This window comes from Notothenia rossii (genome assembly GCF_949606895.1).
Source record: "Notothenia rossii genome assembly, chromosome: 6".
In the NCBI taxonomy this organism is placed as follows: domain Eukaryota; kingdom Metazoa; phylum Chordata; class Actinopteri; order Perciformes; family Nototheniidae; genus Notothenia; species Notothenia rossii.
Genome location: NC_136909.1, coordinates 5,472,766 through 5,499,320, shown reverse-complemented (window position 1 = coordinate 5,499,320; position 26,555 = coordinate 5,472,766). Strand labels below are relative to the sequence as shown.

The 26,555-nt window shown below is 38.1% G+C and overlaps 1 protein-coding gene across 2 annotated transcripts in view; it reads right to left on the bottom strand.

The window, feature by feature from the left end:
- Window positions 1-252: 252 nt before the first annotated feature.
- LOC307043880 (breakpoint cluster region protein) overlaps window positions 253-26,555 on the bottom strand; it is a 65,719-nt gene continuing 39,416 nt past the window's right edge. For both annotated transcript variants that reach the window (XM_079688806.1, XM_079688807.1), the window contains exons 13-27: window positions 21,441-21,562; window positions 20,689-20,854; window positions 20,303-20,422; window positions 19,990-20,065; window positions 19,557-19,661; window positions 19,395-19,469; window positions 17,267-17,364; window positions 16,216-16,347; window positions 11,351-11,410; window positions 10,155-10,264; window positions 8,321-8,460; window positions 4,845-4,979; window positions 3,685-3,790; window positions 2,992-3,151; window positions 253-1,652 (exon numbers count right to left, since the gene is read on the bottom strand). In XM_079688806.1, coding sequence (XP_079544932.1) covers window positions 1,563-1,652; window positions 2,992-3,151; window positions 3,685-3,790; window positions 4,845-4,979; window positions 8,321-8,460; window positions 10,155-10,264; window positions 11,351-11,410; window positions 16,216-16,347; window positions 17,267-17,364; window positions 19,395-19,469; window positions 19,557-19,661; window positions 19,990-20,065; window positions 20,303-20,422; window positions 20,689-20,854; window positions 21,441-21,562 — 1,695 coding nt within the window. In that variant the 3' untranslated portion in view covers window positions 253-1,562. The remainder of the gene's footprint in view (window positions 1,653-2,991; window positions 3,152-3,684; window positions 3,791-4,844; window positions 4,980-8,320; window positions 8,461-10,154; window positions 10,265-11,350; window positions 11,411-16,215; window positions 16,348-17,266; window positions 17,365-19,394; window positions 19,470-19,556; window positions 19,662-19,989; window positions 20,066-20,302; window positions 20,423-20,688; window positions 20,855-21,440; window positions 21,563-26,555) is intronic.

The window sequence follows — 26,555 nt, the reverse complement described above, 5'->3', positions numbered from 1 at the left end:
TGAATGTACTCTAAGTAATCTATACTTGCACACACAAGTATTCATGTGAGTATAATTGTAATCTTCTTGAGTATGTCCAAGTTATGCTAATGAATACTTCTACACTAATAATAAAATTTGAAAGCAAATATTGTCCTACTTCGACCACTTGTATTGTAATTGTATCAGCAACTAAACATCAACAGAACAATTGTGCACTGACTGTATTTTCACCAATAATAATAATGTACAAAGAATGAAACATTGCAAGAATAATGTTACCAAGTCTTTATTTACACAATGATACATACAAGAAGTCTCATCCTAAGAATGACTAACAGTTATTGCTTTTTATTTTACATAAGCCTTTAGGGATAAGGATTGTGCCAGCAAGTGTTTCAATACTTGCAGTGATTGGGACAAAAACAATATTAATGCACGAACACAGTGTATTTTCAGTAACACTATAGGTACATGGATGATAACCCTATGCCAGGAGACTTGAATATGAGTGAATAACTGTGCCTTAAATAGGTCCTAAGAGGAATAATTTGGTATTTAAAATCCAGTCGATTTTATTCCTACAGCAGTGTGGTTTTGTCCTTTTAAAAGGTGGACTACAGAGAAGGAATGCAGCAGGAAGCAACACATATACAGAATTAATTAAAGAGGCCCTATCATGTTCAGGTGTATATCAGTATTTAGTGCATCTACTGTGTCATGTCTTGTTGGAGCGCCAGCCAATAAAAGTGTGAGTGTTACATAGTGATGTTACTATGTTCTGGAAGTAAACAAGGAAGTCAAATGGAGGCGTTACAGATATTTGCCTTTGCTGGCCATTTACATGCACAAAAACCTGTATAATAAACTACAGGAATGGGAAAACCTGAAAAAAAAAAAAGAAGCATAATAGGGCCTCTTTAAAATCAGACATCAAACATGGAACAAAATATTAAACAGACAAAAACATTTGAAATTAAAATTATACACAGCATTCATTACATATCCTGGAATGATTAGCCTATTTCTTCTCTGTACCACGTCCATATAAAGCCCTCATATCGACAGACAACACCACCACCAGAAGCAGCTGCAAACTGAATAAGGTCACTATACAAATCGTATACCTGCACACTTTAAAAGGTAAGGTCAACATGCCTGCACGTTGCTTTGTGTAACTACAGTTTTCAGTCTCATATTTTTTTTTAAAACTGTACAAAATGAAGGTAAACATTTAGGGTAATGTTCGGTCATCAGCAGGGGACACATTGGCACAGGTGAGCTTTATATATCAGAAATAAATCTTAATACAGCAGAAATCCCTCCTCTGTGAATATGGAGCTAATGTGCACAGTGGAACAGAACAGCAAATCATTTTAAATTAAAAAAAAGGAATGATATATTTTGTCCTATATCTTCTTCTGACAGCAGGCTGTGGTGATTATGGCTGTTTCCAGTTGAATGTGTTGCTGAGTCCACCTAGTGGCCACATGAAGCGTCCTCACAGCAACACAGCAGCGTCCGCCTCATTAATCCTCAGATATTCAACCTGTGCACAGAATAATCAGTGCACCATGTTCCCGTTATACTTCAGTGGTGAAGAGGAGGCTTTGACGCTTGCTGTCGGGGGTTGGGATGCCCTCCAGCTGAAGGAAGTAGAGGAGGACTTGAACCTGGGGACACAGAACAGGAGATCAGAGCCTGAAAAAGTGAAAAATGTCCCTGTGTAGCTTATCAATATAGAGCTGCATGTATGAGTCCAGCACCTTGAAAACAAGTCAACATTTATAGCTCTGCTGGTTAACCTTTTCACCTTTAAAATATCTTAAGTACAAACCTTAGTAGATAAGAAATGTATTGATACCAGATAAAAGAGTCAAAGAAGCAGAGGGAAAATTCTGATATAGTGATAGGTAAAATGACACAGGATAAGAAAGAAGTGGAAACAAATAGAAATAACATAACAAAGCTTTATATATGCATTCACCTTTCAGTTATTACATAGGGTGTTTGCACATATAGTATGGTGTGTATCATTGTACTAGAGTCGACTATACAAAATATATTAATGTAGGAATAAATATAATTGCAGAGGATACAGAAATTCCACATTTTACAATGATATCTATTGTTCTGAATCTCTATCTTTTTCTGCCTCTATTTTCCCTCAAGTTCAAATTCTCTAACTCTATCTGAGTTTTGATATAGTCATTTTAAGACTAGGAAAATCTTCTAAAGGGTTGTGTTGAGCTAGGTGCTTTTGTTTTGAAAAGCCTACGTCCACACAGGTACAATAACTGAAATTCCCTGGATGCCTGACTTTTCGGCTAATAGCTAGCTGAGGTTTTCCCCCTGTAATCATCTGGAAGTGTTTTTGGGTGCCTGAAATAAGGTCTGTGGTTAACACAAGCTGAAGAGATTTAAAAGTTTTGTTCTACAACATAAAATACGTCACCCACTGGTGGATTTAAAAACGTCAATTGCTATCAAGTGCCTAAATGAGACGACTAAACATCATCACGCCCAACATTAGCCGCCTTTAGCTTAGCGGTGGTGACGTGAAGTCATGTGACCGTGCTGTAGTTCCTTCATAGCCCAACATTAGCCTCCTTTAGCTTAGCGGTGGTGACGTGAAGTCATGTGACCGTGCTGTAGTTCCTTTATAGCCCAACATTAGCCACCTTTAGCTTAGCGGTGGTGACGTGAAGTCATGTGACCGTGCTGTAGTTCCTTCATAGCCCAACATTAGCCACCTTTAGCTTAGCGGTGGTGACGTGAAGTCATGTGTGTCATTAGCTTTTGACTTCAAAAATCATAACTTGGTGTTAATATGTGGAGATTATCCTGCTGAACTAAACCTGTAAGCATCATAAACGTTTGTTTGACACAGAGATTCTTTTCTGAAATAACCAATGGCTTTTTATCGAGGGAACAAGGGAGATGTTGCCGTCAGGGTCGGCCTACAAAAATCTGTCATCCCTGCATCACTCTATATTCTGTCGCATGTTGTACCTGACACATGACCTCCAGAGACCAGCTGTCGTTCATAGAGATGGGCGTGGAGCTGCTGGAGAGTTTGCTGTCTTTCTCTGACGGCCGCAGTAGAGTCGGACCAAACACGGTGGCCAGGTTGTGCAAAGACATCTTGTTGACGCCCTCGTTCTCAGTCACCCTGCAAGAACAAAGCAGAACATTGTCAATGAGTCAACAGACAGCTTGAGAGTTGAGTTTCTATCCAATCATACCAAAACTTTTATATTGGGTTTGCCATAATTTTTACATCCATAAAAGTGATATAGAACATTACTTTAGCACTTTCAGGACAAGTATTGCTACAAATATGAACTTTTAACAACTAATAGCGTCATATTTATGTTGTATTCTAAATATTTAAAGACCATAAGTCATAATTTTAGCTGTCAATTAATGATGCTTTTAATTTTCCTTGGATCGCTAGGCTAGCATGTGACAATGACCCTAAAAATAGCCATTACCGATTTACATGTACCAATTACTGAAAAATGGGTAACATGTCTACCAAAAAACTAAACAAAATCAGACAAATACAAGACAGAGGTGTATTACAGTAAAAACAGTTAATTTGTGGAATAGTTTTGAAAAGGAAATTAATGTGCACTATGTTTAACAGATAAACAAAAATATTTAAAATATTTAAAATATATGAGAAATATAACCATATATTACCGCTTGAGGTGTTCGAGCAGGAAGAAGAAGGTCACCAGGTTGGCCTCCGGTAGAGACAGCAGCAGGTTCAGCATGCAGCTCTCTTTCGCTTCCCTGTCAGACAGCGCTGAGGGACAAAAACACACGAGTCAGGTCCAGAGTCATGTCTGACAAGTTCTGACAAGTCAAATTTGAAAGTCTGGATTCAACAAGTCCCAAGTGAAGTCCCAAGTCAAGTCCCAATTAAAGACAGGCAAGTCCGACAACCAAAAGTCTAAGCAGTCAAGTGTCAAGTCAAGCCTGACAAGCCAAAACCAACCAATCTCAAGTCAAGTTCCAAGTGAAGACAGGGAAGTCCCGAAACCAAATGCCAATTCAAGTCTTCACCAGTCGAGACTAACAAACCCAACAAACCCAGAGTCAAAAGTGACAAATAACTATTCAAGTCAAATTTCAAGTCAAGAATGACTCGTGCTAAGTCTAAACTAACAAATCTCAAGTCAAGTTTCAAGTAACGACCCATGTTGAAATGTATAAGTTCAAAGTCAAATTCCAAGTAGTGTCAAGTCCCAAGTCATGTTCTAAGTCAAGTCTAAAGTCAAGTCAGCAAAGTCCTGGAAACAAAGTTCAAGTCAAGTCGTTACAAATCAAAAACCCACTAATCCTCAAGCCATGTTCCAAGTCAAGACTGACAAATCAAGTTCCCAGTGAAGACAGAAAAGACCAAAGTCACATTTCAAGTCAAGAATGACTCGTGCTAAGTCTAAACTAACAAATCTCCAGTGAAGTTCCAAGTCAAGACCCAAATTGAAATGAATACGTTTAAAGTCAAATCCCAAGTCAAGGCATCAAAGTCCTGGAACCAAAGGCCAAGTCCACTCGTTACAAATAAAAAAACTGACTAATTCCCAAGTCAGGTCCCAAGTCAAATACGTACAAGCTTAAAGCCAAGTCCCCGGTCAAAACTGATGAGTCACATTTTCGTTACAAATTTAAAAAGAAAACACTAATCCTCAAATCAAGTGCCAAGTCGAAACGTACAGGTTTAAAGTCAAGTCCCCAGTCAAGACTGATGAGTTACATTTCCCGTCCAAAGTATTGTCGAGTCCCAAGTCAAAACGTACAAGTCCGAGTCAAGTTCCAAGTCATGTCAACTGGATGATAATGAAGTGTTGACTGACCGATGCCTCCAGCGAAGTTTGGGTACATTTCGTCGGTGAACAGCGGCTCCGGCAGCTCTCTGAAATACAGCTTCAGAGTTCCAGCGATGGCGTTCACGTCCATCTCCCTCATCATGAGAGACACGTCTCTGTTGTCTGCGGGGAAGATGAGACAACAGTTACTAAACGAAAGGCCAGCACAAAAATCTCTCAAAACTCACTTATTCCCTCTAGCTTTCAAACTCTTACTCACACTTGGATTAGGAGTATGCTGTTGACTGTATGTTTTTAGTTTTCTTTGTATTGTTTCTGTTCCTGATTTTATTTAAAGCGTATTTGAGCACCAGGAAAAGCGCTATAAAAATCCAACGTATTATTTTTATAATAAACACCACAAGTATATATCTCTTTTTCATAAGTATAAGTTATCAGCAGAGGTGGGAAGTAGTGGAGAACAAATACTTCGTTACTGCACTTAAGTACATTTTTCTGGTATCAGTACTTTACTCCATGACTTATTTTTCTGAAGACTTTTTACTTTGACTTCTTACATTTTGAACACAAATACCTGTACTTTCTACTTCTTACATGTTGAACCCAAATACCTGAACTTTCTACTTCTTACATGTTGAACCCAAATACCTGTACTTTCTACTTCTTACATGTTGAACCCAAATACCTGTACTTTCTACTTCTTACATGTTGAACACAAATACCTGTACTTTCTACTTCTTACATGTTGAACACAAATACCTGTACTTTCTACTTCTTACATGTTGAACACAAATACCTGTACTTTCTACTTCTTACATGTTGAACACAAATACCTGTACTTTCTACTTCTTACATGTTGAACACAAATACTTGTACTTTCTACTTCTTACATTTTGAACACAAATACCTGTACTTTCTACTTCTTACATTTTGAACACAAATACCTGTACTTTCTACTTCTTACATGTTGAACACAAATACCTGTACTTTCTACTTCTTACATGTTGAACACAAATACTTGTACTTTCTACTTCTTACATTTTGAACACAAATACCTGTACTTTCTACTTCTCACATGTTGAACACAAATACCTGTACTTTCTACTTCTTACATGTTGAACACAAATACCTGTACTTTCTACTTCTTACATTTTGAACACAAATACCTGTACTTTCTACTTCTTACATGTTGAACACAAATACCTGTACTTTCTACTTCTTACATGTTGAACACAAATACCTGTACTTTCTACTTCTTACATTTTGAACACAAATACCTGTACTTTCTACTTCTTACATGTTGAACACAAATACCTGTACTTTCTACTTCTTACATGTTGAACACAAATACCTGTACTTTCTACTTCTTACATGTTGAACACAAATACCTGTACTTTCTACTTCTTACATGTTGAACACAAATACTTGTACTTTCTACTTCTTACATTTTGAACACAAATACCTGTACTTTCTACTTCTTACATTTTGAACACAAATACCTGTACTTTCTACTTCTTACATGTTGAACACAAATACCTGTACTTTCTACTTCTTACATGTTGAACACAAATACTTGTACTTTCTACTTCTTACATTTTGAACACAAATACCTGTACTTTCTACTTCTTACATTTTGAACACAAATACCTGTACTTTCTACTTCTTACATGTTGAACACAAATACCTGTACTTTCTACTTCTTACATGTTGAACACAAATACCTGTACTTTCTACTTCTTACATGTTGAACACAAATACCTGTACTTTCTACTTCTTACATGTTGAACACAAATACCTGTACTTTCTACTTCTTACATGTTGAACACAAATACCTGTACTTTCTACTTCTTACATGTTGAACACAAATACCTGTACTTTCTACTTCTTACATGTTGAACACAAATACTTGTACTTTCTACTTCTTACATTTTGAACACAAATACCTGTACTTTCTACTTCTTACATTTTGAACACAAATACCTGTACTTTCTACTTCTTACATGTTGAACTCAAATACCTGTACTTTCTACTTCTTACATGTTGAACTCAAATACCTGTACTTTCTACTTCTTACATGTTGAACACAAATACCTGTACTTTCTACTTCTTACATGTTGAACTCAAATACCTGTACTTTCTACTTCTTACATGTTGAACACAAATACCTGTACTTTCTACTTCTTACATGTTGAACTCAAATACCTGTACTTTCTACTTCTTACATGTTGAACACAAATACCTGTACTTTCTACTTCTTACATGTTGAACACAAATACCTGTACTTTCTACTTCTTACATTTTGAACACAAATACCTGTACTTTCTACTTCTTACATGTTGAACACAAATACCTGTACTTTCTACTTCTTACATGTTGAACACAAATACCTGTACTTTCTACTTCTTACATGTTGAACACAAATACCTGTACTTTCTACTTCTTACATTTTGAACACAAATACCTGTACTTTCTACTTCTTACATGTTGAACACAAATACCTGTACTTTCTACTTCTTACATGTTGAACTCAAATACCTGTACTTTCTACTTCTCACATGTTGAACACAAATACCTGTACTTTCTACTTCTTACATGTTGAACACAAATACTTGTACTTTCTACTTCTTACATTTTGAACACAAATACCTGTACTTTCTACTTCTTACATTTTGAACACAAATACCTGTACTTTCTACTTCTTACATTTTGAACACAAATACCTGTACTTTCTACTTCTTACATTTTGAACACAAATACCTGTACTTTCTACTTCTTACATGTTGAACTCAAATACCTGTACTTTCTACTTCTCACATGTTGAACACAAATACCTGTACTTTCTACTTCTTACATGTTGAACACAAATACCTGTACTTTCTACTTCTTACATTTTGAACACAAATACCTGTACTTTCTACTTCTTACATGTTGAACACAAATACCTGTACTTTCTACTTCTTACATGTTGAACACAAATACCTGTACTTTCTACTTCTTACATGTTGAACACAAATACCTGTACTTTCTACTTCTTACATGTTGAACACAAATACCTGTACTTTCTACTTCTTACATGTTGAACACAAATACCTGTACTTTCTACTTCTTACATTTTCCAAACAGGCTGGTTCCTTTAGTTTGAATGTGTGTTTGGTGGCATGATCATTATTATTTAGAGTCATTTCCTGGTCTTCTCTAAAGAAGAGGGACCAATGAAAACGTTGTCATGTTGCCGTTGGTCACCATGGAAACATTCATTAGCTAACAATGACATTATTGTTCTATTAATATAAAGGGAGGTCAGGTACTCTTTAAAACAGCTGCTAGTTATGGGTACTTTTTACTGAAGTACATTTCAAAGCCTCTTTACTTTGACTTGAGTAAAGAAGTTTAGTCAGTACTTCTACTTTCACCAGAGTATTTTTAAACACGAGTATCTGTACTTCTACTTGAGTAAAGGATGTGTGTACTTTTGCCATCTCTGGTTATCAGTTTGAACTCACTTGAATCAAATGCTGCCTTCAGGGCCTGGATGTCCGTTGCGACTCCAGAGACTCGATAGATTCCCACCTCGTCCATCCCTCGCCTCTCGATCTCCTCCACACACTGCCTCACGATGAGAGGAACCTTCGAGCGCTCTCGCCTGGTGAGGAGTGACACAGAAACATGTTTTAAAAAGGGAATAAGGGGCTTGTGATAGATTGAATATACGCCATGTATGGTGGCTTGTAGTAGTACATGACTATATCATAAAAAGAAAAATCTCCTGGGAGAGTCTGACTTCAAAATAAAGTTGACAAATAACTTCAAAATACAATCAAACAATAACTGATTAAAAAATAAGAGCGACTGATAACTGATTTCAAAATAAAATTGCTCAAGAACTGATTCCAAAATAAGAGCGATGAAGTAAATCTTCAAAATAAGAGCGATCAAGAACTGACTTCAAAATAAGAGCGACCAAGAACTGACTTCTAAATAAGAGCGACCAAGAACTGACTTCTAAATAAGAGGAATTAAGTCAACCTTCAAAATAAGAGCGATCAAGAACTGACTTCAAAATAAGAGCGACCAAGAACTGACTTCTAAATAAGAGCGACCAAGAACTGACTTCTAAATAAGAGGAATTAAGTCAACCTTCAAAATAAGAGCGACCAAGAACTAACTTCACAATAAGAGCTACCAAGAATTTACTTAAAAATAAGAGCGATCAAGAACTAACTTCACAATAAGAGCGATCAAGAACTGACTTCAAAATAAGAGCGATCAAGAACTGACTTCAAAATAAGAGCGACCAAGAACTGACTTCAAAATAAGAGCGATCAAGAACTGACTTCAAAATAAGAGCGACCAAGAACTGACTTCAAAATAAGAACTACCAAGAATTTACTTAAAAATAAGAGCGATCAAGAACTAACTTCACAATAAGAGCGACCAAGAATTGGCTTCAAAATAAAAGCATCCAAGAACTGACTTCTAAATAAGAGAAACTAAGTCAACCTTCAAAATAAGAGCTATCAAGTACTAACTTCAAAATAAGAGCGACCAAGAACTGACTTCAAAATAAGAGCGATCAAGAACTAACTTCACAATAAGAGCGACCAAGAACTGACTTCACAATAAGAGCGACCAAGAACTAACTTCACAATAAGAGCGACCAATAATTGGCTTCAAAATAAAAGCATCCAAGAACTGACTTCTAAATAAGAGAAACTAAGTCAACCTTCAAAATAAGAGCTATCAAATACTAACTTCAAAATAAGAGCGACCAAGAACTGACTTCAAAATAAGAGCAATCAAGAACTAACTTCACAATAAGAGCGACCAAGAACTGACTTCTCAATAAGAGCGACCAAGAATTGGCTTCAAAATAAAAGCATCCAAGAACTGACTTCTAAATAAGAGAAACTAAGTCAACCTTCAAAATAAGAGCTATCAAGTACTAACTTCAAAATAAGAGCGACCAAGAACTGACTTCAAAATAAGAGCGACCAAGAACTGACTTCAAAATAAGAGCGATCAAGAACTAACTTCACAATAAGAGCGACCAAGAACTAACTTCAAAATAAGAGCGACCAAGAACTGACTTCAAAATAAGAGCGACCAAGAACTGACTTCAAAATAAGAGCGACCAAGAACTGACTTCAAAATAAAAGCGACCAAGAACTGACTTCACAATAAGAGCGACCAAGAACTAACTTCAAAATAAAAGCATCCTTTCCCTTTCAGTCAGCCTAAAAATAATTTAATTGAATAAATGAATAGGAATGATCGTTTATATTGATGGGATAATCGGTAAAGTAGTCAATAGATGAAACAATAAAAACTGAAACTCACTTAGTAACGACGTTGATCTTGACTCCGAAGACGCCGGACTGTTTTCTCGAAGGCATTCTCTTCAGACTGAACTCTCTGCTGGTGAACTTCATCGAGAGCTTCACCTCCACCTGAAACGAGAAGAGAAACATTATGGGGGAACATGTCAGCTGAGAAACAGAAGCATGTGTAGCTTCTGCTCAGCAGCACACTCCACAAACAACTATACAAACAACTATAAAATCAGTATATTATCATATCTGTAATGTTCATCTAGCACTATTCAGCATTTTATACCACTTTTGCAATAATAAATACTCAAAATATTTGAATTATTCAACACTTTAATGACTAAATTAGGCGAAAAATTACCTCTTAATGTCATCGTATTTCTTTCCCTTTACTTTCCCCTTAACCTCCAGAAAGGCCACGGAAAACCGGAAAGCCGATTTTTGTTAATTATTTGCAAAAAGGGAAACTCAGATGCTAAATGGTTTCCTTTAGCTTTCCCTGACTTTTTTCTAGCTTTCCCTCAGCTTTCCTTAACTTTCCTTTAGCCTCCCCTTAACTTTCCTTTATCTCTCCTTAAGCCTTCCCTTAGCTTTCCTTTATCTCTCCTTAACTTTCCTTTAGCCTTCCCTTAGCTTTCCTTTAGCTTTCCTTTAACTTTCCTTAAGCCTTCCCTTAACTTTCCTTTAGCCTTCCCTTAGCTTTCCTTTATCTCTCCTTTAACATTCCCTTAGCTTTCCTTTAGCTTTCCCTTAGCTTTACTTGAACTTCCCTTAGCTTTCCCTTAGCCTGAGTTTAGTTTTCCCTTAGCTCTCCTTAAGCGTTCCTTTAGCTTGCCTTTAACATTCCCTTAGCTTTCCCTCATCTTTCCTTTAGCTTTCCCTTAGCTTTGGCTCTCCTTAAGCGTTCCTTTAGCTTGCCTTTAGCTTGCCTTTAGCTTGCCTTTAACGTTCCCTTAGCTTACCTTTAGCTTTACTTTAACTTCCCTTAGCTTTCCCTTAACCTGAGTTTAGTTTTCTCTTAGCTTTCCTTGAGCTTTCCCTTAACTTTCCTTTACTTTCTCTTAACCTTCCTTTATCTTTCCCTGACTTTTCTATAGCTCTCCCTTAGCTTTCCTTTAGTTTTACCTTAACCTTCCTTTAGCTTTCCCTTAGCTTTAACCTAACTCACCCTCCTTTTACACGGTTGCTTGAAAAATAAAACCTTACCCCATTCATGCCGATGACCGCCCTCTGCCAGTCTTTATTTTGCAACGTCTGAGGATCCAGCTGAAAAATAAAACAGAAAAATTCAATTTCAAGTTTAACTAATGTCGATCCTCTTCAGCCATATTGTGCCAGGTAAGGGTTTCCTGCTCCATGCCCTCCCTCAGCCTCACATAAACACAAAGTCCATATGGCCGGGTGTGTCAGATCTATTTTAGTAACCGGACTAATACCAAACTGTCAGCCTGTCTTCAGAGTGATCAGGCATGAGCACCGTGATAACATCATGTAGTCGCTGAGCACTGAGCAACATGGCAGATGTCTTTTCAACCTTAAACAAACATCAAATCTCATTCCAGAGATACTTTGTTTAGTGAAAATTAGGTTTCTTATGTTATATTTTCAATAAAAAGAAATAGAGGGAGTACAATGTGGCTTTCAAAACTAAAGGAATACATCCCAACAGATATTAGACACAGTGTATACCAGAAATAGTTGTTGAACATTGACAGAAAATAAAAGGAAACAAAAACAAGATTCTCCTTATGAGACACTGGTGGATAGGGTAATAAAAATTAAAGCAATAGATATCATAACAACACTTTGCCAGTTGATTACTGACAGTGGGACAATATGTTTTTAAATTACAAGTTTTATTAAGTTCTATGTTAAAAATCTCAAATGAGGCAATTTCTTATTAGAAATGCGCAAAAATGGCATCGATACCTAAATGGAAATGTGAGAATAAAAATAAATTAACTAACAGATATCACCATGAAACTTCCCCACTTCCTTACTGACGTTAAAAAAATAACATTTTATATTGCAAGTTTTCTTAAATGTTGCGTTTGAATATGCAAATGAGGCATAATGTAATGTAACTTCTGGTGAATTAAGGAGAAATCGACAGACACAGAAAGACAAAGTAAGTCAAATATACTCCTTAATGTGGATTTCGTATGTTTTCTCTCACTGGTCTGAAAGAAGATATATTGTGGAAGTCAAATAATTCAAAAATCAGTTGCAGCATCCTTTCCAACGAGCTCTCCCGGACCTTTACCTTGGGTCTGATCAGTCTGCTGCGGACCCTTTCCCACAGACGGGCCCCTGTGCTCTGGGTTTTCCTCGGAGTCGAGTCTACTTCGTCCTCTTGCCCAATACAAGCATCAACAACACTCTCATCCTCATTAGGAATACCCCCACTCATACTTCCTCAACTCTTAAACTGTCACTTTTGCTGAATTATAGTGAAACAAAGCGCTGTCCCTCAGATAGCACCAAAGTAATTCCCTCTGATCACATCGCCTTTAACGATCTCCAGGATCTTCTTTGACGCCGCTCTGCAGAATCTCTAGAAATCTTCCGCTCATCTCCACGTCTCGGCATTGTTTTCCTCCTTTCTTTCCAGTGAGATGAGAACAAAGAGAGTCATGCAGGCTGATGACCACGCTGTGTTGTTCTACTTCCCTGCTGGATTTGTGGGATTAACTCCAGAGAATCCCCTCCTACCCTCATTAACGACGGGCGGCGGCCAATGAGAGGAGAGCCGGACGCTAATCTAAACTCAGGTAGCATGAACAGGATTAGTTAACTCTAACACCAGACTTAGTTACATCTGAGGCAATATTCAGTATTTACATCCATGACATAACCCTTAGTAATCCCCAAAGGCTCTGCTTTCTATGGCTGGTCATCTTTTCTTTTCAGGTTTTAAGGTACTAATACAATCTCACTCATCAGCACAGCACAGGTTCAGGGTATGTGCAGGAATCCTGAAGTCAGATGTAATTCCTTTAAGACCTTTTTTAAGACCCTTTCCATACATTTGAAGAGTTTGAGTTCTAACCGGTTACCTTGGCGACAAACTTTACCTCATATTCACTATATACAGTATGGATTGTCCTCCCTCCTTATCGGTTATGGCTAGAAAGGATCCGTCTTGTGTAAATATGACGTCACGTTCTCGTTGTAACTCTCGTTGTAATCGTAGCGTCTCGGAAAAACATCTACAGCAGTAACATGCAACATACACATTAATGCAGCAGCAATATTAATAGAGAAACATCAGACATAATAGTAAAACACTGAAAGGGAACATTTTATTGCACCAGGAGCTATCTTGGGACTTTTACTGCGACAACGTTGACTTGCCTGTGAATAAAAAATAAACCATAGTGTTGGTGATCTACAGTGTTGTCATTCTTCTTTGAACACCAGCAAGACCGCTAACACCCTATTTCAACAATCACACTCCCTGTCATTGACATAATTAATAGATAGTTTAGCTTCTCGCCATCATTTGCGGTGGCCCACTGATGTTAACGATCGTAACTGAAAGGCTGTCGGCCAAACGTAAACATTCAGCCACGTGACATTCAGCCAAACTCTCGCGAGAGTTTTACACAAGACGGATCCTTTCTAGCCATAACCCTCCTTATCTTCCAACCATTTGGACGCAGACTTGCATTTCCCCATAACGATGTTGCTTAGCAACCGGCGTAAACGGACCAAGCAGTGAGCGAGCGATGTCCTGTTCAGATGACGTCAAACCCAACGGGATGCCATCAATAAACTACACAGAATCACATTACACACCTACGCAATGATTACATTCAGGCAGACTGTAGAATACAACCTCTTTGGACCATTTATATACTTATTGAAAACAAGCTACAAAATGTAATACCTCGGAAAATGCCGTTTAATACTTTTTATTAGCCTTCATTTTCGCTAAATTGATTTATCAACTTTTAATACTTTTTAAGACCCCGCGGACACCCTGATGTTATTCCATATTATATTGAGTTTACTAGAAGTCAATATATCTCTTTATGTTATTAAAGTATATCTTGAATTTTCCAGCTGTCCCATCTCTTTGTAACTAAAATATGTTGCTTACATCCAATTCTTGATTCCAATTAATTCCAATTCTTTAAAGAAAGCAAAGAAATATAGAATGTTTTTAAACAAATAATTTATTTATTTATATATTTTAATCGATATATATTTTGTATAGAATTTCAAATATTTTAATTATATGTATTTATTATATTGTTCATATTTTAAATTAGACTTTTTAACTATTGTTTTCTGTTTAAAATTGTATTATACATATTTTCCTATTTTGTATTAATTAATTTTATTTTTATGTACGTTAAAACTATTATTATACATTTTTCTAAAATTGAATTGCTTTTGTATTTCCTTAATTATTCTTCTAAAACAATGTTATGATATTTAATAATAATAATTTCTTACTTGTTCCTATTTATTTTGCATTCGTTTTATAATCAATATTGTTCTTGTGTTTATTTAAATAGTCTTTTTTAATTTCATGTTTTTAAACGGTTATATTTTCATGTGTGTTAATAACTCTTATAAACCGTCACCTAACAGTAACACTTATTTGTTGTGTCACGTTGTCATTCCTCAGACCCTAAGCCCCTCAAAGGTCAAAACAGTCTCCATTATGCTGATCCAAACACCAACAAAACAACAAAAGGACCAACGTGACCCCACAGGTCATGAAGGGGAAATCCCTGACAGTGTCTCCAGGTTTCTGACTGACTGTCCAGCAGAGAGAGGGTTCCTCTGGCTGATCAAAGAGCATCTCTCCCCCTCTGTCTCCCCCCTGTCTCCCCCTCTAACTCACGAGGAAACAACACAAACACTAATCCTCCGTCAGGGGCTTAGTGCTGAAGGGCCCTAAGGGAGGACTGTTTCTCCTGAGGGTCAGTGAACGCGTCACAGTTGACGGACAGTCGTTGTGACTTGTGGCTGTGAGTGAGTGAGTGAGAGAGGTGTGTGTGTGTGTGTGTGTGTGTGTGTGTGTGTGTGTGTGTGTGTGTGTGTGTGTGTGTGTGTGTGTGTGGTTCTGATTGGTTGGGAGTTGGGATAGGTGTGTGTGTGTGTGTGTGTGTGTGTGTGTGTGTGTGTGTGTGTGTGTGTGTGTGTGTGTGTGTGTGTGTGTGTGTGTGTGTCGTTCTGATTGGTTGGGAGTTGGGATAGGTGTGTGTGTGTGTGTGTGTGTGTGTGTGTGTGTGTGTGTGTGTGTGTGTGTCGTTCTGATTGGTTGGGAGTTGAGATGTGTGTGTGTGTGTGTGTGTGTGTGTGTCGTTCTGATTGGTTGGGAGTTGAGATGTGTGTGTGTGTGTGTGTGTGTGTGTGTGTCGTTCTGATTGGTTGGGAGTTGAGATGTGTGTGTGTGTGTGTGTGTGTGTGTGTGTCGTTCTTATTGGTTGAGAGTTGAGATGTGTGTGTGTGTGTGTGTGTGTGTGTGTGTGTCGTTCTTATTGGTTGAGAGTTGAGATGTGTGTGTGTGTGTGTGTGTGTGTGTGTGTGTGTGTGTGTGTGTGTGTGTGTGTGTGTGTGTGTGTGTGTGTGTGTGTGTGTGTGTCTGTCGTTCTGATTGGTTGGGAGTTGAGATGTGTGTGTGTGTGTGTGTGTGTGTGTGTGTGTGTGTGTGTGTGTGTGTGTGTGTATGTGTATGTGTATGTGTATGTGTATGTGTGTGTGTGTGTGTGTGTGTGTGTGTGTGTGTGTGTGTGAGGGAGTGACTTAGTTCTTTGTTGTTCGTGGTTACAGCTGACAAGTTTTTTCTTGACTTTAAAATGAGTTCTCAGTTCTGATTTTAAAGTTTGGATTCTGAGAATAAATGTAATTCTTTTGTAAGTTGAACTTAGTTTTGAGTAATAACATTGACTTGATTCATTCATAAGAGATAAATATTTAGTGTCAGAAAAAATAGCCAGAAAGTGTTAAAGGTGATTGTACTTTTCAGTCCCGTTGATCCGGCTCTAAATGAGTTAAATGAAGGAGGTGTGGTAAAGTATTTCCCTAAAACCCGATGAATCATTCTCCGCCCGTACCTTTATTTGCCCCTTGGCCATGATCCTGTCGGTGACCTCCGCCTCCTCTTTGCTCTGCCGGCTCTTGTTGCAGCACTTCTCGTAACAGAGCAGCCTCACCGTCTGAGAGCCCTCCAGCTCGATCTCAAACTCCTTCAAACAGGAAATACAAACATGTTACTGCAGGTTTCAGACCGGTGCACAACAAAGGACTTTCATTTGATCCACTGGACAGTTTGACTGAGCCTCCATGGGGAACATAGTCCTTTAATACTTGACCCACAAAAGGACAGTTTTTATATCAATTGCTCTCCCCGTGTTACCTTGAATTCTTTGTTTTTCTCACAAGATTCAAATCACAGAGAAGATACATGATGAATTGAAGCAAATGGGGGCCATGTTTAAATTAAAAGTATATCAAAGCTTCAAATTCTGCTGATCCAAGTCTCATTTATCCAGTCGTATTCTCACTACTCAACAAAAAACATGCATTTTCTCTTAAAACGTCTGTATTTAAAATACGTCTGCACGAATAGTCTCAAACTTGTGAACGCACTTCTCATCTCAAGTGTTTAAAGTAGTGCAGTTTTAGTAAGAGGGTCTCAGATTGCACTGTACAATTTATTTTTATTTAAACCCTGCCCCTATTTACTTCAATTCATCAAGACTACCGGTACTCCGCCAAAAAACATGACTTAAAAAAAAGAAATGCCATATTTAAATTGTTTACGAGAAGTGCCTGCACAAGTGTAGAACTATTAATGCACAAGTGTTTTAAATAATCACGTTTTAACGGAAACTGCATGTTTTTTGTAAAGTGGTAATCAGACGACTTGATATTTGAGACTTGGTGAAAACTGCTGTTTGTAAGCTAATATTTATCGAGACACGGTCAGACTTACTTCACTTCCTCAATACTTTTCTGTCTAATAGATTCTTCTACAAAGATCAAGTTTCTTCCAGACTTTAGGGTGACCTGAGGGGAGGGCTTGATATACAGATGGTGAAGTAAAGACACACAGCGTGGATTCTGATCTCACTCCTACACTTTCTCTCCGCTGTCTGCTCTCACCTCGTTCCAGTTCGGCTCCGTCGAGTCTCTGTAGACGCGGGTCTTGGCTTTGTTGACAAAGTATCCGAAGGAATCCACCTCCAGAGAGCAGTACAGGTCTGGTGGGGGCAAGCAGAGGCAGTTTCACACATCTGAACAATAAAACCCGCTGACAGCTTTCTATTTAAAACTTTAAAACTAATATGTCTAAGTTTGAAATAGTTACATCTTATCACTTTATTCTGCGTGTCTTATTTTGAAATGATACCAACAAAATACAGCATTTGCACAACAAGCAATATCCTGTAAAAATAAATATATTCTGCATTCCTGAGCACAACACTGAGGCCAACAGGTAAATAAAACCAGCTGCAAGACTGAAGCCTGTGTACACACAGCAGACCGAGAGGTTCCTGTAGTGTGTTCAATAGGTGTTAGTGCATGTAAACGGTCTGCAAAGGCTACAATACCTGTGTTCCCTCCAGACACTCCCCAAACGCCTCCATTGGACTCCTTTGTTTACTTCCACAACAAAGTGACATCACTATGTAACACTGAGCTTTTTGAACATTAAAGCATGGAGACATGTCACAGGAGAGACACTACATACTGATATACACCTGAACATCAGCAGGAGAGGACTCTTTAAAGTAGAGACACTACATACTGATGTACACCTGAACATCAGCAGGAGAGGACTCTTTAAAGTAGAGACACTACATACTGATATACACCTGAACATCAGCAGGAGAGGACTCTTTAAAGTAGAGACACTACAAACTGATATACACCTGAATATCAGCAGGAGAGGACTCTTTAAAGTAGAGACACTACATACTGATATACACCTGAACATCAGCAGGAGAGGACTCTTTAAAGTAGAGACACTACATACTGATATACACCTGAACATCAGCAGGAGAGGACTCTTTAAAGTAGAGACACTACATACTGATATACACCTGAACATCAGCAGGAGAGGACTCTTTAAAGTAGAGACACGACATACTGATATACACCTGAACATCAGCAGGAGAGGACTCTTTAAAGTAGAGACACGACATACTGATATACAACTGAACATCAGCAGGAGAGGACTCTTTAAAGTAGAGACACTACATACTGATATACACCTGAACATCAGCAGGAGAGGACTCTTTAAAGTAGAGACACTACATACTGATATACACCTGAACATCAGCAGGAGAGGACTCTTTAAAGTAGAGACACTACATACTGATATACACCTGAACATCAGCACGAGAGGACTCTTTAAAATAGAAACACTACATACTGACATACACCTGAACATCAGCAGGAGAGGACTCTTTAAAGTAGAGACACTACATACTGATATACACCTGAACATCAGCAGGAGAGGACTCTTTAAAGTAGAGACACTACTGATATACACCTGAACATCAGCAGGAGAGGACTCTTTAAAGTAGAGACACGACATACTGATATACAACTGAACATCAGCAGGAGAGGACTCTTTAAAGTAGAGACACTACATACTGATATACACCTGAACATCAGCAGGAGAGGACTCTTTAAAGTAGAGACACTACTGATATACACCTGAACATCAGCAGGAGAGGACTCTTTAAAGTAGAGACACTACATACTGATATACACCTGAACATCAGCAGGAGAGGACTCTTTAAAGTAGAGACACTACATACGGATATACACCTGAACATCAGCAGGAGAGTACTCTTTAAAGTAGAGACACTACATACTGATATACACCTGAACATCAGCAGGAGAGTACTCTTTAAAGTAGAGAAACTACATACTGATATACACCTGAACATCAGCAGGAGAGTACTCTTTAAAGTAGAGACACTACATACTGATATACACCTGAACATCAGCAGGAGAGTACTCTTTAAAGTAGAGAAACTACATACTGATATACACCTGAACATCAGCAGGAGAGTACTCTTTAAAGTAGAGAAACTACATACTGATATACACCTAAGAAATAGCATTATATGTCCTCTTTAAGAGAATCTCAAAATCAAACAAACCACTGATTGTTTCCTTTTTGCGACGGTGAGCACAAAGTAGTTTGATCAGCGAGGATGATTTGAATCCACCTGCAGAACAATCTAGTAAAAACCAGGAGAATAAATAAGCCACTCACTCAAGCTCTGTTTCAGCCCCGATGCAGAGTGCACGATGACGTTCAGGAAGCCGTACAAACCGGAAGATTCATCATCTGTGGAGGGGGGGGGGATTCACATTAGGATGAGATACAAACCTGCAGGTACAGCTTGTCAACAGTACAATACGTTATGAGTGGTACCTTCTTTATTCATGGTCATTGGGATGGAGTGCACCGTCTGCAGCTTCACACACGAGTTGGTTAGCATCTGCAGCTCCAGAGAGGTCAGGGAGAAGCTCTTAAAACCTGCAGGACACAACGGAGGGAGATACAAGTTTATATAACAGTTTCATGCAAATATGTTCTTATGGATGGAAAACAAAATGCCTGAGTTAATGTCTATCTTTGCATAAAATACATGAGAAAGGGATTTGATCAATTCATCAAGGTATGGCAACTGCCCACCAGCTGAATGCCATCCAGTCGTTTTTAGTAGAGGTATTAAACAAAACTGAACACAACATGGACAACATAGACTTCTGTAACGCCATTACGTGGTTTAAAACTTCAAGCAAGACACACCCTTATGACATTACAGCTGATATGATATTAACACTGCGTCTGTAAGACTCACACTTCTTCTGCTGCTCTCGGACGATCTCCCTCCACTCGGCTCGCTCGTAGTCCGAGGAGATGAGGAACATGAAACTCTGGAAGACATTAAGAGAGGATTTACTGTGGTTTATTTTACTGCACACTCATGCTGTGGTGTCCCGCTTCCTACCAGCAGAGGGCAGCAGACACCAAAGTTAGAAGTGATGGCTCAAGATATTCCCATTGATATTTACAGGGATTAAACACCTTTGAATATCTCTCTTTTTAAAACCCTCTGAAGGCACTTGTCTTATGAACGTTTGGGCTTGTTCCCTTCCATAACGTGTGCTCACCTTTCCGTTTCTGCTAGCCACTCTGAAGGCCATGGTGGGCGACATGAGAAGCAGCAGAGACTCCTGCTCCGACAGCTTCTTCCTCAGACGCTCCATCACCTTCACTCCTTTGGTGGTCCTCTGCAGAGCAACAGAACCAAGTTGATGTCACACAACGTCCAATATTTTATTATTATTTTACAGTTTCATTATTTGATCAAGTGTATTTACTGTATAGTGTTATTTAATCTTGTTTATTGATCCGTACGGACTCTAAAGCCCTCTGAGACAAATGTAATATTTATGATATTGGGCTATATAAATATAATCTGATTGAATTTGACCTTTCACAAACCATAAACTCCACCTTATGTGTTGGTGATGATTGAGTTTCTGTGCTTGCTCACCTTCTCTCTCTGGATGTCGTTCTTGATCTGTGAGATTCTGATCTTCATGGCGTCGATCTCGTCCTCCGGCAGCAGCGGGACGGGCGTGGACTCGCAGTCCTCGATGTTCTGGAAGGTCAGGTCCGCCAGCGGGATGAACCACTTACAGTCGTACTGCTGCCCTTTGCTGGGGAGGACGAAGGTTTTAATATAAGGCTGGACGATTAATCAAGTGTTAATGCAGGAGTTTGGTTACCGCAATTAAATGGACATGATCCACGGCCCCTAATTCTTAATCTTTGTCTGACTGCTTTTTTGTGTTTGTTTTAAATAAATGTAAGTTATTATTATTATTATTATTATGATCAACGAGTATATTAAAGTTTAAAAAATGTGTGTTCTACTCTAAAAACTAGGAAACATTAGGATAAATTGTATTTTAAGTCTTGATTTTGCCGTCAAATTTTGCAGATTTGCAAGAATAAAGCACAAAGGGAAAGCAGTAATCCATTTAATATAAATGTCAAATAAAAATGATAAAAAATAAATAATAATACAAAAGATTATAATAATAATAATGTTCTCAAAATTAAACAAAATCATGGAGCCCCAGTAAAAATAAAAACATGTATTTAAATGTATATTTTTATTTATTTATATAATTTTTTTTAAAAATATTTTAAACTTTTTGAAAAGCAGAGGCTCTTCCAGGTCACAGCCTCCCTCTCCCCTCCCCCCCAGGACCCCTCTCCCGGACCCCTCTCCAGACTCACCCTGCGGCCTGCTTCTTCAGCTTGGTGCAGAGCAGCAGGTCCGTGAACAGGAAGACGTGACGCAGCTTCCTGGATCCCTCCACCAGCTCCACCATGAAGCGATCCCTCAGCAGCTGACGGTGCTGCAGCCGGAAGAGAGGAGAAACGTCACTGGCAGTAAAACACTCCCAGATACACACCCAGACATTATGATTTATCAACTTAGTAATAACAATACTTCTTTAATCTTATATTTCACATTCACTCAACAGCTGACGGTGCAGAAGCAGGGAGAGAGGAGGCCCGTCAGGTCACTGGCAGTATATAACTCCCACATACACACCCAGAGATTATGATTGGTTAACGAGGTAATACAATACACCAGTGTGTATATTGTATTATAAAACGGATTAGTCAAATCAAGCAAGCTGATTGGTTCTTAGCCGTGATATAATGATCGTATATCACGGGTAGAATTACTTTTCACAAGTCATGTATTCCTCCGCGTCTGAGAAAAATCTACAACTGTTACATTACGTCCTTGAGGAAACTAACTAACTAACTAACTAACTAACTAACTGACAAAGCTTAAAGAGCAACTTCCAGGTTAAAGACACCTGTGAATAAATGTGTAGGAAAATGATGAATACACTAGATTTAAAAAAATATATAAAGAAATATACACTACAGTGACATCTGGCGTCGTTTTTGTAAGAAATGTTCACTTCCGCATAAAAAAGCCTCGGCACGTGACCTCCTGCGTGTGACGTAACACGGGGGACACAAGGGGAAGAGCGCCCGGTGTAACGTATTAATAAACATGGATCCCAATGCTAGTTTCGACACAGGAGACACAGAAGAAGTTGAACATGAATATTCGAATGCATATGACGGACCACAACCTTATAATTCTGAGCCTGCTAGGCGTCTAAGAGACCAGGAGCAGCCAAGGATTAGAAGAAATAACGCTAAAATAAAGCTGTGGAGAGTATGTGCTGCAGGGAGGTGGATGCACAACGCACCCAGGAACGAACGCTAGCCCCGGTCCTTTTTACTGTGGACTCGATGTCCTGACAGGCTGGTATTTGTGCAACCTGCACAAAAACAATACTGCACCATGATTACAAATGGTGAAATACAATGTAAAACTACCGAAAAATACCAGCTCCTTAAAACACAACCGCTCTACTCAACGCAACTCTACTATACCCGCGGTCAGAGAGCGCAATGGAAACATGTAAGGTTAACTCCGACCTCCGAGGTGGTCTCACTACGGAGGAATGGATTGAGCAGTGCCTATCTCCGGAAATCCCCAAAACGACCTTAAATATACTGTAAGTGCTATGTGTTATAGTACAATGTGCACATTTCTACTATAACTTCTTATGTTTAAATACATGTTTGTACTTTATTTTATATTTCACATTTTAATTTCCTTTCTTGTTTATATAAATATATTAATTTTTTTAATATTTGTATTCTTACTTTAACTTTTAATGTTTATACAGTATAAATATTTTTATTTTATCTTTTTATTGCATTTTTATTTTATTCTAAAATGGAGCAACCACATTTTCCTCTTAATTCCTCGGTTGTCTTAACCAATTAAATCTCCTCTTCACTGAACCAAAAGCAAACGCTAAGAACTGCTGAAAGTACAGAAACTATTTGAGGTTTTAAAATGTAAACTGCTTTAATTTGAAGTTCACAAACAATGATCTTTGTGCTGATGTGTGTGAGTTATCTGAAAGCCTGTGGTGTGAAGCTGCAGTCAGATGAATGCTACCAAACCACATGGAGGAAGTAAACTAAATAAATGCAAACAATAAATCATTTGTGATCAAACCAAAACAAGGCAGTAGGCGTGTCTTCAACTTAAAGCATCCGACACAACGATGCATGTTAGCATCCCGTTAGCATTTAGCATGCCTGTGACTCTCATTTTTCATGTTGTTGTTCATTTAGCAATACTTTTTCCTCCCTTTCCTCCAATAATGGATGCCTGTGGCCTGTAATCCTGGTTGATCCGAGCTGCCTGAGGGTGGAAACATGTGATGACATGAGCTCATCCTGCAGCAGCGTGCAGATCAATTCCCCCCCGCCTTTTGACCTCAGGCTGTTTACAGTGACACTGAATACATGTGAGCCCAACCAGTGTGACAAAACAACAAGGAAATCACTGCAGCGTGGCGTTCCCTTCTCTGTTTTCTGAACACTGGCCCTCGATCCTGCTCAGCACTGTCCTGGTTTCACTCTGCAGGGTGTCATCATAGACTGTATATATAAAAGGGTGTCATCTGCTTATTGTGCTGTGAAACCAGCATGACCATGAATATACTGTAGAGTCAATAATCCAATGGAAGCTGTAACTGAACAGTATCAGTGGCGGAAGAAATACAATTTTGTTCTATGCCAATAGTAGTTGAGAAGCAATACTAAAATGTGTATTCAAAATCTTACTTCTCCAAAAGTACCAAAGTGTTGCCATCAAAATAAACCTATATTACCAAAACTTTAAGTACTTGTTGTGCGTAATGGCCCACATCAGAATCATATATATTAACCCTTAAACGAGCAAGTACATATAGCTTTGATTATATTTGTTACATTTCACCCTGTCTTTAAACCCATTTAACCATTATTACACAGTTATTAAACTGTTATTAGACTGTTATTACACCCCTATTAAACACCTGTATTTCAACGGTGTTACACCCTTATTAAACCCTTACAACACCTGTATTACAGTGTTATGACACCCATGTTACACATTAATACACCCATTTTAGACCCAAATGAGACCCATATTACACTGTAATTAAACAACAGTTATTACAACCGTATAACTCCGTAATTTCACCCATGTTACACATTAATACCCCTATTCTAGACCCATATTACACTTTAATTACACTGTTATTAAACAGTTATTAGACTGTTATTACATTGTTATTACATTGTTATTGCGCCCATATTGCACATGGACACAGTCTGTCAAATGACTGTTTCACCTAGAATACAGAAACCATTTAAGGGTTAAATCACTGGATGATGAGTATTGATTGCCCTTAAGAACTTGAGTAAATGAACTTCATTAAGTTACCACTGCTCACTACTGGGAACGGGAAGTGCTTTTGTTTTTTCTTACGTACTAAAATAAGACACTGAGCTGAAGCTAAACAAACTGGTTGAAATGCTTTTGGTAATTACAAGGAAAACATCAACAATGGGTGCATGTAGTCACGTCCACCAACAACTCCCTGTTTCAGACCGGCTGCCATGTGCTGGCATGTTCTCTGTTACTCTCCTGACTTCCCATTTATGTATAAAGGAACTTTCCCTTTGATTTCATATCCCATATCCCAGAGCCAGTTCCAGGGAAAAAGAGCGGAAGTTCTCAGTCAGGTCATCTGAATCAGACCCTTACAAATGTTGTGTTTAGGGGGGTCAGGAAACGTGGGTAATTCAGTACACACCCACCCAGAAGGCTGGTGGGACACACAGTTTGATAAGCTAACCTGCAGGTCATTTCTGGGAAGCAGAGGTGGGAGGAGTACTCAGATCTTGAGTAAAAGTAGAAGTACTCAGATCTAGAGTAAAAGTAGAAGTACTCAGATCTTGAGTAAAAGTAGAAGTACTCAGATCTTGTACTTGAGTAAAAGTAGAAGTACTCAGATCTTGAGTAAAAGTAGAAGTACTCAGATATTGTTCTTGAGTAAAAGTAGAAGTACTCAGATCTTGAGTAAAAGTAGAAGTACTCAGATATTGTACTTGAGTAAAAGTAGAAGTACTCAGATCTTGTACTTGAGTAAAAGTAGAAGTACTCAGATCTTGAGTAAAAGTAGAAGTACTCAGATCTTGTACTTGAGTAAAAGCAGAAGTACTCAGATCTTGAGTAAAAGTAGAAGTACTCAGATCTTGTACTTGAGTAAAAGTAGAAGTACTCAGATCTTGAGTAAAAGTAGAAGTACTCAGATATTGTTCTTGAGTAAAAGTAGAAGTACTCAGATCTTGAGTAAAAGTAGAAGTACTCAGATATTGTACTTGAGTAAAAGTAGAAGTACTCAGATCTTGTACTTGAGTAAAAGTAGAAGTACTCAGATCTTGAGTAAAAGTAGAAGTACTCAGATCTTGTACTTGAGTAAAAGCAGAAGTACTCAGATCTTGAGTAAAAGTAGAAGTACTCAGATCTTGTACTTGAGTAAAAGTAGAAGTACTCAGATCTTGAGTAAAAGTAGAAGTACTCAGATCTTGTACTTGAGTAAAAGTAGAAGTACCAGAGTGTAGGAATACTCTGTTACAGTAAAAGTCCTGCATTCAAAATGTTCCTCAAGTAAAAGTAGAAAAGTTTTATCATCAAAATATAGTGAAAGTACCAAAAGTCAAAGTAGTCTTTGTGCAGATTGGACATTTCAGAATAATATATGATATGTATGGGAAGCAACTAAGTACGTTTATTGAAGTACTGTACTTACATGTAAGTAGCATTTTGATATATTTGTACTTTACTTGAGTATTTCCATTTGATGCTACCTTGTACTTCTACTCCACTACATGTGTTTAATACCTTTAGTTACTTCACAGATCTGGATGAATGATGTGAAATATAATCAAGTGTTAAATCAGACTTTAGTTCCACCTGGAGTAAATCCACAAGCTACCCTGCAGTATACAAAGTCATTCAAACTAGCTGCACCTTTACCAGCTTTGAGAACACTTTAATGATCAATCATTATAAAACATATCATATCTATTATTCTGAAATGGACCAATCTGCACAATGACTACTTTTACTGTCGCTACTTTCACTATATTTTGATGAGAATACTTTTCTACTTTTACTTGAGGAACATTTTGAATGCAGGACTTTTACTGTAGCAGAGTATTCCTACACTCTGGTACTTCTACTTTTACTCAAGTACAAGATCTGAGTACTTCTACTTTTACTCAAGCACAAGATCTGAGTACTTCTACTTTTACTGAAGTACAAGATCTGAGTACTTCTACCTTTACTGAAGTACAAGATCTGAGTACTTCTAGTTTTACTCAAGTACAAGATCTGAGTACTTCTACTTTTACTCAAGTACATGATCTGAGTACTTCTACTTTTACTGAAGTACAAGATCTGAGTACTTC